Genomic DNA, 14,440 nt, shown 5'->3' with positions numbered 1-14,440 from the left:
GCAGACGAGTCACCCCATCCTGAATTCCCCTGGGTGTCTAGTTTTCAAAAATGTACAGGTTTGCTAGGTTTCCCTAGGTGCTGGCAGAGCTACGGCGCGAAAACAAAAAGGTAGTCTTTTTGTCCAAAACTTGCTAAATTTCACTGGGAAATTGAGGTGCGACCATGCTGCGTTTTGCGCTGTTTCATGTCGCAGTCACTATCCCTACCCACGCAAGTGAGGTACCATTTTTTTCGGGAGACCTGGGGGCACGCTGGGTGCGTGGAAATTTGTTGATCCACGCAGATTCCAGAACTTTCCACCACAGAAATGTGAGGAAAATGTGTTTTTTTGTCCGATTTTTATGTTTGCAAGGGATTCTGGGTAACAAAACCTGGGGGTAGGCAGACGAGTCACCCCATCCTGAATTTCCCTGGGTGTCTAGTTTCCAAAAATGTATAGGTTTGCTAGGTTTCCCTAGGTGCTGGCAGAGCTACGGCGCAAAAAGAAAAGGTAGTCTTTTTGTCCAAAACGTGCTAAATTTCACTGGGAAATTGAGGTGCGACCATGCTGCGTTTTGCGCTGTTTCATAGCGCAGCCACTATGCCTACCCACGCAAGTGAGGTACCATTTTTTTCAGGAGACCTGGTGGCACGCTGGGTGGGTGGAAATTTGTTGATCCACGCAGATTCCAGAACTTTCCACCACAGAAATGTGAGGAAAATGTGTTTTTTTAGTAAAATTTTTAGGTTTGCAAGGGATTCTGGGTAACAAAACCTGGGGGTAGGCAGACGAGTCACCCCATCCTGAATTCCCCTGGGTGTCTAGTTTTCAAAAATGTACAGGTTTGCTAGGTTTCCCTAGGTGCTGGCAGAGCTACGGCGCGAAAACAAAAGGTAGTCTTTTTGTCCAAAACGTGCTAAATTTCACTGGGAAATTGAGGTGCGACCATGCTGCGTTTTGCGCTGTTTCATGTCGCATCCACTATGCCTACCCACGCAAGTGAGGTACCATTTTTTTCGGGAGACCTGGGGGCACGCTGGGTGGGTGGAAATTTGTTGATCCACACAGATTCCAGAACTTTCCACCACAGAAATGTGAGGAAAATGTGTTTTTTTGTCAACTTTTTATGTTTGCAAGGGATTCTGGGTAACAAAACCTGGGGGTAGGCAGATGAGTCACCCCATCCTAAATTCCCCTGGGTGTCTAGTTTTCAAAGATGTATAGGTTTGCTAGGTTTCCCTAGGTGCTGGCAGGGCTACGGCGCAAAAAGAAAAGGTAGTCTTTTTGTCCAAAACGTGCTAAATTTCACTGGGAAATTGAGGTGCGACCATGCTGCGTTTTGCGCTGTTTCATGTCGCAGCCACTATGCCTACCCACGCAAGTGAGGTACCATTTTGTTCGGGAGACCTGGGGGCACGCTGGGTGGGTGGAAATTTGTTGATCCACACAGATTCCAGAACTTTCCACCACAGAAATGTGAGGAAAATGTGTTTTTTTTGTCAAATTTTTATGTTTGCAAGAGATTCTGGGTAACAAAACCTGGGGGTAGGCAGACGAGTCACCCCATCCTGAATTCCCCTGGGTGTCTAGTTTTCAAAAATGTATAGGTTTGCTAGGTTTCTCTAGGTGCTGGCAGAGCTACGGCGCAAAAAGAAAAGGTAGTCTTTTTGTCCAAAACTTGCTAAATTTCACTGGGAAATTGAGGTGCGACCATGCTGCGTTTTGCGCTGTTTCATGTCGCAGCCACTATGCCTACCCACGCAAGTGAGGTACCATTTTTTTTTGGAGACCTGGGGGCACGCAGGGTGGGTGGAAATTTGTTGATCCACACAGATTCCAGAACTTTCCACCACAGAAATGTGAGGAAAATGTGTTTTTTTTTGGTCAAATTTTTATGTTTGCAAGGGATTCTGGGTAACAAAACCTGGGGGTAGGCAGACGAGTCACCCCATCCTAAATTCCCCTGGGTGTCTAGTTTTCAAAAATGTATAGGTTTGCTAGGTTTCCCTAGGTGCTGGCAGAGCTACGGCGCAAAAAGAAAAGGTAGTCTTTTTGTCCAAAACGTGCTAAATTTCACTGGGAAATTGAGGTGCGACCATGCTGCGTTTTGCGCTGTTTCATGTCGCAGCCACTATGCCTACCCACGCAAGTGAGGTACAATTTTTTTCGGGAGACCTGGGGGCACGCTGGGTGGGTGGAAATTTGTTGATCCACGCAGATTCCAGAACTTTCCACCACAGAAATGTGAGGAAAATGTGTTTTTTTAGTCAAATTTTTATGTTTGCAAGGGATTCTGGGTAACAAAACCTGGGGGTAGGCAGACGAGTCACCCCATCCTGAATTCCCCTGGGTGTCTAGTTTTCAAAAATGTACAGGTTTGCTAGGTTTCCCTAGGTGCTGGCAGAGCTACGGCGCGAAAACAAAAAGGTAGTCTTTTTGTCCAAAACTTGCTAAATTTCACTGGGAAATTGAGGTGCGACCATGCTGCGTTTTGCGCTGTTTCATGTCGCAGTCACTATCCCTACCCACGCAAGTGAGGTACCATTTTTTTCGGGAGACCTGGGGGCACGCTGGGTGCGTGGAAATTTGTTGATCCACGCAGATTCCAGAACTTTCCACCACAGAAATGTGAGGAAAATGTGTTTTTTTGTCCGATTTTTATGTTTGCAAGGGATTCTGGGTAACAAAACCTGGGGGTAGGCAGACGAGTCACCCCATCCTGAATTTCCCTGGGTGTCTAGTTTCCAAAAATGTATAGGTTTGCTAGGTTTCCCTAGGTGCTGGCAGAGCTACGGCGCAAAAAGAAAAGGTAGTCTTTTTGTCCAAAACGTGCTAAATTTCACTGGGAAATTGAGGTGCGACCATGCTGCGTTTTGCGCTGTTTCATAGCGCAGCCACTATGCCTACCCACGCAAGTGAGGTACCATTTTTTTCAGGAGACCTGGTGGCACGCTGGGTGGGTGGAAATTTGTTGATCCACGCAGATTCCAGAACTTTCCACCACAGAAATGTGAGGAAAATGTGTTTTTTTAGTAAAATTTTTAGGTTTGCAAGGGATTCTGGGTAACAAAACCTGGGGGTAGGCAGACGAGTCACCCCATCCTGAATTCCCCTGGGTGTCTAGTTTTCAAAAATGTACAGGTTTGCTAGGTTTCCCTAGGTGCTGGCAGAGCTACGGCGCGAAAACAAAAGGTAGTCTTTTTGTCCAAAACGTGCTAAATTTCACTGGGAAATTGAGGTGCGACCATGCTGCATTTTGCGCTGTTTCATGTCGCAGCCACTATGCCTACCCACGCAAGTGAGGTACCATTTTTTTTGGGAGACCTGGGGGCACGCTGGGTGGGTGAAAATTTGTTGATCCACGCAAATTCCAGAACTTTCCACCACAGAAATGTGAGGAAAATGTGTTTTTTTTGTCAAATTTTTATGTTTGCAAGGGATTCTGGGTAACAAAACCTGGGGGTAGGCAGACGAGTCACCCCATCCTGAATTCCCCTGGGTGTCTAGTTTTCAGAAATGTATAGGTTTGCTAGGTTTCCCTAGGTGCTGGCAGAGCTACGGCGCAAAAACAAAAGGTAGTCTTTTTGTCCAAAACGTGCTAAATTTCACTGGGAAATTGAGGTGCGACCATGCTGCGTTTTGCGCTGTTTCATGTCGCAGCCACTATGCCTACCCACGCAAGTGAGGTACCATTTTTTCGGGAGACCTGGGGGCACGCTGGGTGGGTGGAAATTTGTTGATCCACGCAGATTCCAGAACTTTCCACCACAGAAATGTGAGGAAAATGTGTTTTTTTGTCAAGTTTTTAGGTTTGCAAGGGATTCTGGGTAACAAAACCTGGGGGTAGGCAGACGAGTCACACCATCCTGAATTCCCCTGGGTGTCTAGTTTTCAAAAATGTATAGGTTTGCTAGGTTTCCCTAGGTGCCGGCTGAGCTAGGGCTCAAAAACAAAAGGTAGTCTCTTTGTCCAAAGAGCGCAAGATTTCACTGGGAAATTGAGGTGCGACCACGTTGCATTTTGCGCCGTTTCCTGTCGCAGGCACAAGGCCGACCCACACAAGTGAGGTACTGTTTTTATCGGGACACTTGGGGTAATTCAGATTTGTAAATCAACTGTTATTACCAATTGAGCTTTCATGCATTTCTTCCTTTCAATGAAAGACATTGTGTAAAAAAAAAATCTTTATGAAAAATGACCAATAATTCTCATGCTAGTATGAGTATTCCCAATTTTGAAAATGTGCAATTATATACTGTTTCTGAACTCTATAATTTGTACCCAATTCAGAAATACATAGGTGTCTTTCATACAGATTATTCCATGTATACATTTTCCAAGACAAAGTGCACTATACCCAGTAAATGAAAAAATACCATTGCAAGTTGCTGCTCAGTTTTTGGATCTGGGTTCGTCGGGTTCTTGGTGAAACTACAAGTCCTATATATCCCCACAACCAGGAAGGTCTAACGGATGTAACGGTATATTGCTTTCCAAGAGCTGTCGAAATTAGAAAAAGTTATAGGTGAAAACGTTGAGACAAAAGGCTGTTTTTTTCAACAAATTTTCAAATATTCCAATATCTAACTGTTAGTTTCTATAACGAAACCTTCATGGATTTAGACAAATGACCCCTTTCTAAATTCAGAATTTTGTCTACTTTTCGAAAATGTAAAGCTTTTCAGGATCCATTATTGCTTTCAAACTCATTTCTACCATTAACTGGAAGGAGGTGGAAAGCTCTAAAAATAGCAAAAATAGGCTATGTCCCAGAAAAATGCCAAAACTGAGTGAAAAATTTCGGTTCTCTGACAAAAGACTGCCATTCCCTGAAAGCTGAGAAAATGGAGATTTCAGCCCCACAAACCCTTTTTTGATACCATTTTCAGGGAAAAACCCATAGGCTTTCATTTGCAGCCCGTTTTTCCCATTTTTCTGAAAAAAACAAAAAAAATCACTATATTTTGGTTAATTTCTGGGACCCCTCCAAGGGAATCGACAAACCCTGGGCGCCTTTAGAATCCACATGATGTTGGAAGAAAAGGACGCAAATTTGGCACGGATACCTTATGTGGTCAAAAAGTTACAAGGGCCTAAGCGCGCACTACTCCAAAACGCCAAAAAAAGCCTTAGCACAGGAGGGGAAAAGGCCTAGCAGCGAAGGGGTTAAAAGGCTGCTGTTACTTGAGGCATCTCCCCTTTCATAAAAAATAGTAAGGCATGCCGACATGATCTAATGCCATGTAAGTTAAAAATTCTCTTCAGTAAACTGTTTCGTTCAGTTAGAATCGGACAGACCGATAAAATGCGCGTCAGACTTTATTCATGTAATTGGCATAGTCTGCACTTTGTATTCTGTGGTTTTGTTTGCCATTTGGGAATATATTCTAGTGTTTGAGCTAAACCAAATTTGTTAATGGAGTAACTTGTTTCGGAGTACAGGAAAAGGAAGGGAGGACTGAGAAAGGAAGGAAGGACTGAGAAAGGAAGGGAGGACTGAGAAAGGAAGGGAGGACTGAGAAAGGAAGGGAGGACTGAGAGAGGAAGGCAGGACAGGAGGAGGAGGGGGAAAGGAAGAGAAAGAAAGCAGGCAGAACGAAGGGTGCAGAGGAGAAGATTACCTTTACAAGCTAGTTTTACTGTACCTGCTGTAGTATCTCGAGGCCAATCGAACCCTGTCCTGCAATTACTGCCGGGTCCTGGTTAGGGTGCACCAGGACCCCTCCAGTTTCTTGCACTTTCTTTGCTGCTGTGTACGTTCTGGACTGTTGAAGGAAGAACAGTCGGGCATTAATGAGCACTGTCTACAATCCAAGAGTGATCGACAGGGAGTAGTACCTTCATGAGCTCAAGCTTCCGACACCTACTAAGTTCCCTGAGTAGGCATACCACTGTTTCATTTTATGCATCACATACTTACAGCATTTGCCTTTTGTGTCTCACACACTACACAGAATAAGTGGCACTCAAATTAAAAACACTGAATCCCAAACCATTCAGTCGCAAACAGTCATTTTTTTTTACGAATGATAGGGAAGAGATTAACAGGAGGTATCCTTTCAAGAGTATCTCAGCCCTTCACAGCTTCTCAAGTGTCAAGTGCCATTCTGGGTAGTTTGCTTTTGGTTGTTGGCTCCGACTTCATTTAATTTAAACAAATGTCATCCATCTTGAGGAGGATTGGTGACAGAGTTGCGATCAGAATGCTATTAGTATATTTTTGTTGGTATTGGGATTAAGATTACTTTGTGAATAATGTGCATTTGCATTTCCTAGACGGCAGCTTGTTTTTTTGTGTGTTTGCTCTCTTCATTATGGGGATGTCTCCTTACTAAGCCTGCACTTGATTTCTTACTTCTCTTTTGTCTCCCAAGTAGATCTATTTAAAGTTAATCTACGATATAAAGTTCTTGCCTTCATTTTCTGTTTCTTGTAAGAATTCTGTCCCAATCATGGTTACCTCGGCACATTGCTCGCTTAATCCGTGTGTTATAGCCACACAAATTATTCTTGAGTCAATCTTTTACAAATGGATCTATTAATTTTCTTCTTTTCTTGGGCTGAAATATCCTGCACAGCTGTAATGTTTCTCTTTGTTTCTTTCCATATCCCATATGTGGGCATTCACAATCTTCTCTGGGTTTTCCCAATAGGTAGAGAATTTCATCTCAGTTGCAGAAATAACCATCTTGCTCATGCCTGGTAGAGTGCTCATATATGGATTATCTTGTGACATGATTTGTATCCAATGTATTGACTTTATGCTAGCCAACGTTTGGGCAATTCACACTTTTCTTAGAACAACACTGTTCCTTCTGGATTTTGGATACAGCAGACCTTTGGAGGTCTGAGCTGGTCTACATTGTAGGATTTATTCACCCTCCAATTCTCCATTGTATCTCGTTCTCCTGGCCACTCTGATAATGCTGATTGGTTTATTCTAGTACTAGTCAGACAACTACCTATTTTCAGGTTTTGCATAGACAGCACATGCAATATCTCTTCGAGACATTTTATTTACCATCAGCGGGCTTAAAGCCCATCCATAGTTTACCCTTTATTAGGTTCAGTTTGCTTGCTGCAAGTTTGTCACAGCCTGGTGCGTCATATATTTTTTCCTGTGTTTTTGACCTCCCATGGAGCAAGGACCAAGTACTTGTGTTCTTCCACTGCTTCTATTTTTGGAGCTATTTTTTATGTTGTGTTCAAGTACTCCATTCAAGTGTTTGTGCTTTACACTGCTTTGTGCTTTTGTGAAACCACCACTAGTGCCCATATTGCTCTCTCTCATTCTCTCTCTCTCTCTCTCTCTCGTTGTTTGCTTCCCATCGTCATTGCTCATTCTCACCATGTTGCTTTTTGCCCTTTCGCTCCTATATTGTTGTGCCATCCTGTTGCCCCACCGCCCCTTAATTGCTGTTTTTTCTGCCATCTTTCCTGCACACTCTGTTGCTCGTTGCCCCGTTGGTTGTTGTCCTCATCCCTCCCACCTGTCTGTCACTTCCGCACCCTCCCTCCCCATCACTATTTTTCCCCATCACTTCTGCGTTGTTGCTTTTTCTTGCTATCTGTTCTGCTTGTTGCCCTCATACCTCAGCCCTCCGGCCCCTCCGCATTTTGCACATCTGTCCCTTACAGCCTTTGCCATCCCCGTCGCTTGTTTCATCTCATGACAATTCTGCTACGGATTGAAGGGCCAGACTCGCCCACTTTCCTTTTAGCGTTTAACAGCCCTTTCAAAAGTAAAAAGTTACCATCTAATTATGTGCAGGTGTTACTTGTCAGCCGGAACACACGCGCAAGCACCAGTTTGTGAGAATTCTTTTAGGTAGATTAGGAGAAGGATCTGGTGCTGGTGGCTGCGTGGACAGCTGTGAGTGACAGAGCTGGACTGGCACTAGTGGGCATCAGGTGTTTCCCCGGGAGGCTGGTAGGGTGGGGAGGGGGACAGTTTTGCAGGGTTGCTGCCATATCGGTTCTCAGTAACAAAAAAAGCAGTGCTTCAAACGTGTTGGGAGGGGGAGGGGTAGCTGGCCTGGCAAAAGTGCCAGGGCTGCTTTGGGTTCCCATTCTGCCTTTACACGCTTTGCGTTTTTCTTTGCTGTGCTGCCTTTTCACTGCAGAAAAGACTAACAGGTTGAAGATGCCGGAAGATGATTGAGATTCGCTGCAGCGGGTTGGTACACGAGTAAAAAGCAGCTCTCTGACTTGACCACATCATTCAAATATTTATAAACTCCTGAAGAAACAGAAAACTTGAATGCTCCGTAACCTTTTCTTTCGAGGCTGTTTTACCAAGACTTTTTAGTCAGTGCTGCTGGCTGTGAAGGCCGACTCCCCTCCTACTCTGCCTTGTGTTTCTTTTATAAGGAGTACACTCTGCTGCCCTACATGTGGTTCAGTTTCTGTTATGAGCAAAATCCTCTTTGTTAACGTCTGAGGATGAAATTCACCCTCCGCAGTGATGGGTCTTTCATAAGTTAAACACTACTCTGGTTTTTGTTAATGTTACAATCTTGTTTGTTCATAGCTCTTTCTTTGAACAGCATTTCATATGAAAAGCATTGTCTCAAGTTATTGCTGTTAATTTAAAATGGCTGCAGATAGCGTGCTGTTTGTAAAGGGACCGTCCGCTGCCAGTGGGCTTCAGGTCAGTTCATCCCTGGAGGCATGGACTAAAAACTATCTTCTGATGTAGCTGCACATTGAGGTTCTGTGAAGGTGATCAGGTCATTCAGTTAATCAGATCATTTACATATAAGAAAGCTCTAGACCGAGTGGCCAGAACACTTCTTTTGGGAGGTACTAAGGGGGTCATTAGGATGACTGCCCGCCATCCTATCGGATAATTTGGGACCGCCCGCCATAGAGTCGGGGGTCCCGTGGGGGGAATTAGGATGCGCCCGCCACAGTGGCGGGCGCATCCTATTTTTTTAACATTGCGTTGTGCATTTCAAAGCACAACGTGACAGGCACAGCGCGGTGCCTGCCACGTTGTCCTTTGAAATGCAGGGGGGTACCATAGGTATCCCCCAATTTCACCCCCCACCCCCCGGAGTCCTTGGGGGCCCGCAAAGGGCCCCAAAAGTAGGCTCTGCATGCCTTTCCGTGGCAGCATTGCCACCACGGAAAGGCACTGGAAAATGCCCATGGTAATATGGCTGGCAGTGTCTGATAGACACCGCCACCATATAAACCCTTTTCCGCTCCGGTCGCAAGGTGACCAGGGCGGAAAAGCGGCGGCCGGTCTTTCCGTCCGCCGCGGACCCCCCCAGCCATACTAATATGGTGGGGGGTCATTCCGGCAAGGATGGCGGGCGGATTGCCCTTGCCAGGCCGGCGTTGGCTACCGCTGGCCTGGCGGGGGCGATCCGCCCGCCATCCTAACGGGCCCCTAAGTGTTTAAATGATAAAAATGGAGTCAACATTTCAGCTGCTTATGCATCCTTACACGAAGGATAGTTCTTTTTTTAGTTGACGATTGTGCTGTCAGCATTCCAGCATTATATCTACATCTTCCAGGAAGGTGAAGCATGTTTTATTTGGTGATCGTTAGCTCAAAAAAGTATTATAGTATTATATGCATGCCTTCCATGTGGGTGTGAGCGCCATGAAACCGTTGGTGAACGTGCGCGGTATAAATATTTTTAACGTAACGTAACGGTGTAACATATTTAATTTAGTACGAGTTGGCTCATCATTTCAGCTTTCTGTGTACATCTATTCCCTCTGCAACCCCTGAAAAATACATGTTAGTATGAATGTTGCCTGTTTATGCAGTGTGAAAAATAAGTACGATTAGGAACTTTGGGTGCGTTTACGGTGAAGTCTCTATTCTACAGCACCTTGAGGCAGCCCAGGGCCACATTAAACAGTTAGTGTTGCGAGTCAGGTGAACGCGCACATCAAGATGGCGGCCTCCCGTTGATGCTCTACTTAGCCCCATTTACCGACACCGTATTTCAGTCGATTAGGGCATTTTTTACTTACGTATTGCACCGGAATTCTGGTTGTTCACCCCAGCGCTTCACTTTGGCAGGTTTGGGAAAACTTTTCTGACAGATTTGGTGCATTTTCCTCAGCTGCTGTTGCCACCGGCTGCTCTGCTCTGCTGAGATTCCTGTCAGGAATGCGGAGTTCTACTTCAGGAAAGGCTGAGGCCTAGAACCACTCCCACAGTAAGTTTTAGCTGCTGCACTCTTCATTACTTAGTGAAAATCTCTTAGTTTTGCTTCTATATTTCAACTTTTGGTGAAAATATTTTTTTAATATATTTAATTGTTCTAATTCAGTAAAATGGAAAGAAAAACCATCTCTATAGGGAATAACGAACGTAAACAAACTATTTCTCCAATACCGGGTAAATCTAAGATTGTGGACTCAAATGAACCTTCTTTGTCCGCTTTGTTGGAAGAAGCAAGCTGTACATTTAAATATTGACTCTATTGCGTCAGAAGTTAACAATATCCGTAAAGACATGGCTAGTCTCTCGATAAAAATTTCGGATAACTCAATTAAAATCCAAGATAATGAAACTAAAATTGATAGCTTTACACCTATGGTAGCAAACATTTCACCAATGAGTCAGTTACTCTTAGATTTAGAAAATCGTAGCCGTCAATACAACTTACATATTTTTAATCTGCCAGAAGACGTGGAAGGAAATGATTGTAGGCAGTACTTAGAAAAATTGTTACCAGGTCATTTAAAGCTGCAATTTTCTGAGAAATTCAAAATAGACAAAGCGCATAGAATTCCTGCTCACCAAAACCCTTGTCACAGCAAACCAAGACAAATGATATTCAGAGTTCTACGCCATAATCTTTTAGTGATGATTAGAAAGGCACCTAGAGAAATTCCATCTCTAATGGTTAATGGAAATAAAATCTACAAACACCAAGACTTTGCCAAAGAAACAGTTCAACTACGTAAAGAATTCACTGAGACAACGACTATGCTCCTCTAGTTTCAAATAGAGTCTCTTCGAGCCTTCTACTATGAGAATCTAGAAAGATGGCGTCTCAAAATCCTTTCAGCAACCAGAAGAACTATGTACTTTCATAGATCAACAATCATCAATGACCATGGAAGCAAATGCTATGAATACTTGACTTTATTTATGTATTCATTTTTTCTGGGTAATTCTTTTAGGTCTTGCTTTTCAATTTAAATTGCCCTTTTTTTCAGATTAGCTATATGGGCGTTCTTTTTGGGTTGGTTATTCTTGGTCATGCGTGTACATGATTCTACAATTCTGTTTATGTGTTCATGTTGTCTTACGTATGTTTATCGTTGTCTTTCCTTTTCTCCCTATTTATCTTAATCTAGAGCTACTTTTGATATGTTATCTTTATTTGTTCTGTCCTTTTCTACTGACATTCCTATTAACGTACGGCCATTTTCAATAATATTAAAATTGTTTCTTAGAATGTTAAAGGTTTAAGACATCCCATTAGACGTGTTAACATTTTTGATTATTTAGCAAGTCACAAAACTTATATTTGTTTTTTACAGGAGACATATATTGACGATAAGGTTTCATCATATATGCAGAAAAAATGGGTTGGTACAATAGTTTCTTCACCCGCAATTAATAAAAAAATGGAGTGGCTATTATTTTTGCAAACAAATTACATTTTCAAATACTGAGCACATTTTCAGATCAGAAGGTCAGTACATTATGGTTAAAATTAAATTGGATACTACGCCTATTTATTTAATTAAAGTTTATGGGTCAACAAATAATCATCTCAAATTTTGGTCCTTGTTAACAATAGAGATGCTCAAACTAGGTAATGTTCCACTCATTATTGGAGGGGATTTTAATGTAATATGTGACCCTTTGTTAGACAGATCATCACAATCTAAATATTGTCCACCTATATACTTTTTTACCTTAAAATCTTTTTTTAAAACAACTAAATTAGTTGATATTTGGTGATTACACTACCCAATTGAAAAATGTTTTACTTTTTTCTCAAATCCCGACAATTAATTCAATCAATTTCTACTCCACTAATACATAATATAGACATCTCTAAAGCATGCTCTTATTTCAGCAGTTTTTCAATTCATCCCTACTCTTTCTACTCAATCCAGATGTCGTATGAACACTCATACTGTTCTCAATTAAATTAATACATCAAGGGCCACATGTACGACCATTGTGATTTGCGACTCACAAACTGCAATAAATTGTGAGTCGAAATTTCCAAGTCCCAAATCACAATGTACAACAGTATATCAGACCCTGCTAGCGATTCCCAATGGGGTCGCAAAATTTGTGACCACATTGGCAATGACTGGCCCTCCCAGGAATGTTGGCCTGCTGGGCTCAGCAGACCACCTTGTCTGGGACTTCTTTTCAATAAAGCAGGTTTTTTTTTTTTAAATGCAGCCCTGCAGCAGAGCCACACACACAGCGCCACACAGAGAGCCACACACACACAGAGCCAAACACACAGAGAGCCACACACACACACACAGAGAGCCACACACACACAGAGAGCCACACACACACAGAGAGCCTAACACAGAGCCACACACACACGCAGAGCCACACACACACACACACAGAGCCACACACAGAGTCACACACACACAGAGGCACACACACACACACAGAACCACACACACACAGAGCCACACACACACACACAGAGCCTGGCTTTGACAATGTTTGGTTTTACTTGTATTGGAGAACTTGAAGGCCACGATTTATAATGTGGAAAGCAACTAACAGATTGAAAAGTAGAAGTAGATTACCTACCACAACCGACACTGCCCCTCGCAGCCCGCCCCCTTCCTACTATCACCATGGAGACACTTCAGGATTGAAATGGCGGCAGGACAGCTCGGCGGCTCCGGTGCCTGCTGCAATTGTGTTTAAATCACCAGTTTGAATGCCGGATGCCCTTGGTCATACTTATTTAGGATGTAGGCATTGGGGAGGTGATGTAGAGGACGTATTTGTCACAGCCCAGAACCCCAGCATGGAGGTTCATGGAGCATGAACCGGGTGTAAATATGTCTACAAAATCAAACTCGGCATGCACACCTGTTTGCCGATGACATCAACGCAGTTATTTACTCCCAATCTCAGATATTTTAGATACGAAAGGGGGGGGGGGTTAGGTCTTCCATTGCGAACACTTATTTGTAGTGCCTTTAAGAGGACAACTTTGCAGTTTAACAGGTTGACCCAGCTTTGGAATGACAGGGTGAGCTGCTGTGTTTCTTCGTGTGTGTGTGGGGGGGGGGGGGGCTCTTCCTTTCTACGGTACTCCAGCTCCACAAGCCGCCTTACGATTCAGCCCAATGTTTCTGTTTTCGGCACCTGGCAGGTGCGCGGTGTATTCATTGGGACCAGGCATCCTGGGTTTGCCCGGACAGACAAGGTTTTTCACCAGGTATCCCAGCATATTTCAGGAAATTAAGCTCCTGTCCCGGTTTTTAGTGAGGGTCGGCGGAAGGTATCTTTTTATGTTTTGCAAAACAGGTATGGTTAGCAGGTGTTATAAGAAAGCAATTTAATGACCATGCATGCTGCTTTAAAAAAAATGCATTTATGCGTGTTCTTCCTGCGCCTCTTCTGGAATTCTCTGCTAAGGAGCACTGTCATTCTGCGCGCTGGGTTGAAGTAAAATTGTAGTCTTATTTTAGGGAATGTCCCGGTTTTTGGCTTTAAAATTATGGTCACCCTAGACGTATAGCGCACAATATTCTCTGCATCGTCGATCAGCGTAAGGTCTGCGTAATATCACTAACTGCTGTCAGAGGTTCAAATTTGGTACATTGAACTCAGTCATTTAATCGTATTTTTCCACCCTGCCTGTGAATAAAACATTACTTCATTGAGTCCATCAAGTAACTGATTATCGCTTACTTTTCATTACGCTTCACAAACTCCTGCATAATCCCTGGAGAACGGGTTGTAGCAACATAAAGACGATGTGACCCGAATTTCTTCCAAAAGTGGTCCCCTACAGAGCCTCAGTGGGTTGAACGCGTGCTAGGAGGCCAGTGTGCAATCCTTAGAGCACAGAATCGTGGCCCAGCAGGGCTGATGCCGCTATTCATCCTTATAGGGTTGAAGAAAGGAATACTACAGCCAATAGAAAACAGTGATAACTTAGTGTCATACTGCTAAAAGCAAAACCTTCAGATTATGAGAAAGATCTGTTTATGAGGAGCCAGGATGAAATGCTGAGCGCTGGCAGCGCTGCACAGGAGCTCTCACCTGTACTGGGCGCTGGGGCCGAGCCCGCGCCGAGCTCCGCCAGGGACCCTTGCAGCAGGTACACGAATAGCAGCATCCCTCGGGACATCCTGCAACAGAGAGATGGAGGGACCGGCTGGTAGGATGCAGTCTGCGAACCGACTCTCCTCTGGGAGCAACTTTTACCCGCTGTATCTGGCAGTTCCCCCTAGTCACGTGCGAATCTGGCCCCAGTACAGT

The 14,440-nt window shown here is 43.9% G+C and overlaps 1 protein-coding gene across 4 annotated transcripts in view; it reads right to left on the bottom strand.

Moving 5' to 3' along the window:
* Positions 1-14,440, bottom strand: part of LOC144822507 (serine racemase-like) — a 211,229-nt gene that overhangs the window by 52,142 nt on the left and 144,647 nt on the right. For 2 of the 4 annotated variants that reach the window (XM_078680124.1, XM_078680125.1), the window contains exon 5: positions 5,628-5,747. The exons of the other annotated variants lie outside the window; for them this stretch is intronic. In XM_078680124.1, coding sequence (XP_078536250.1) covers positions 5,628-5,747 — 120 coding nt within the window. The remainder of the gene's footprint in view (positions 1-5,627; positions 5,748-14,440) is intronic. 4 annotated transcript variants of the gene reach the window in all.

Source organism: Lissotriton helveticus, chromosome 3_1 (assembly GCF_964261635.1).
Source record: "Lissotriton helveticus chromosome 3_1, aLisHel1.1, whole genome shotgun sequence".
Taxonomy (NCBI): domain Eukaryota; kingdom Metazoa; phylum Chordata; class Amphibia; order Caudata; family Salamandridae; genus Lissotriton; species Lissotriton helveticus.
The sequence above is the reverse complement of the archived record's forward strand: the minus strand, read 5'-3'. Positions and strand labels throughout refer to the sequence as shown.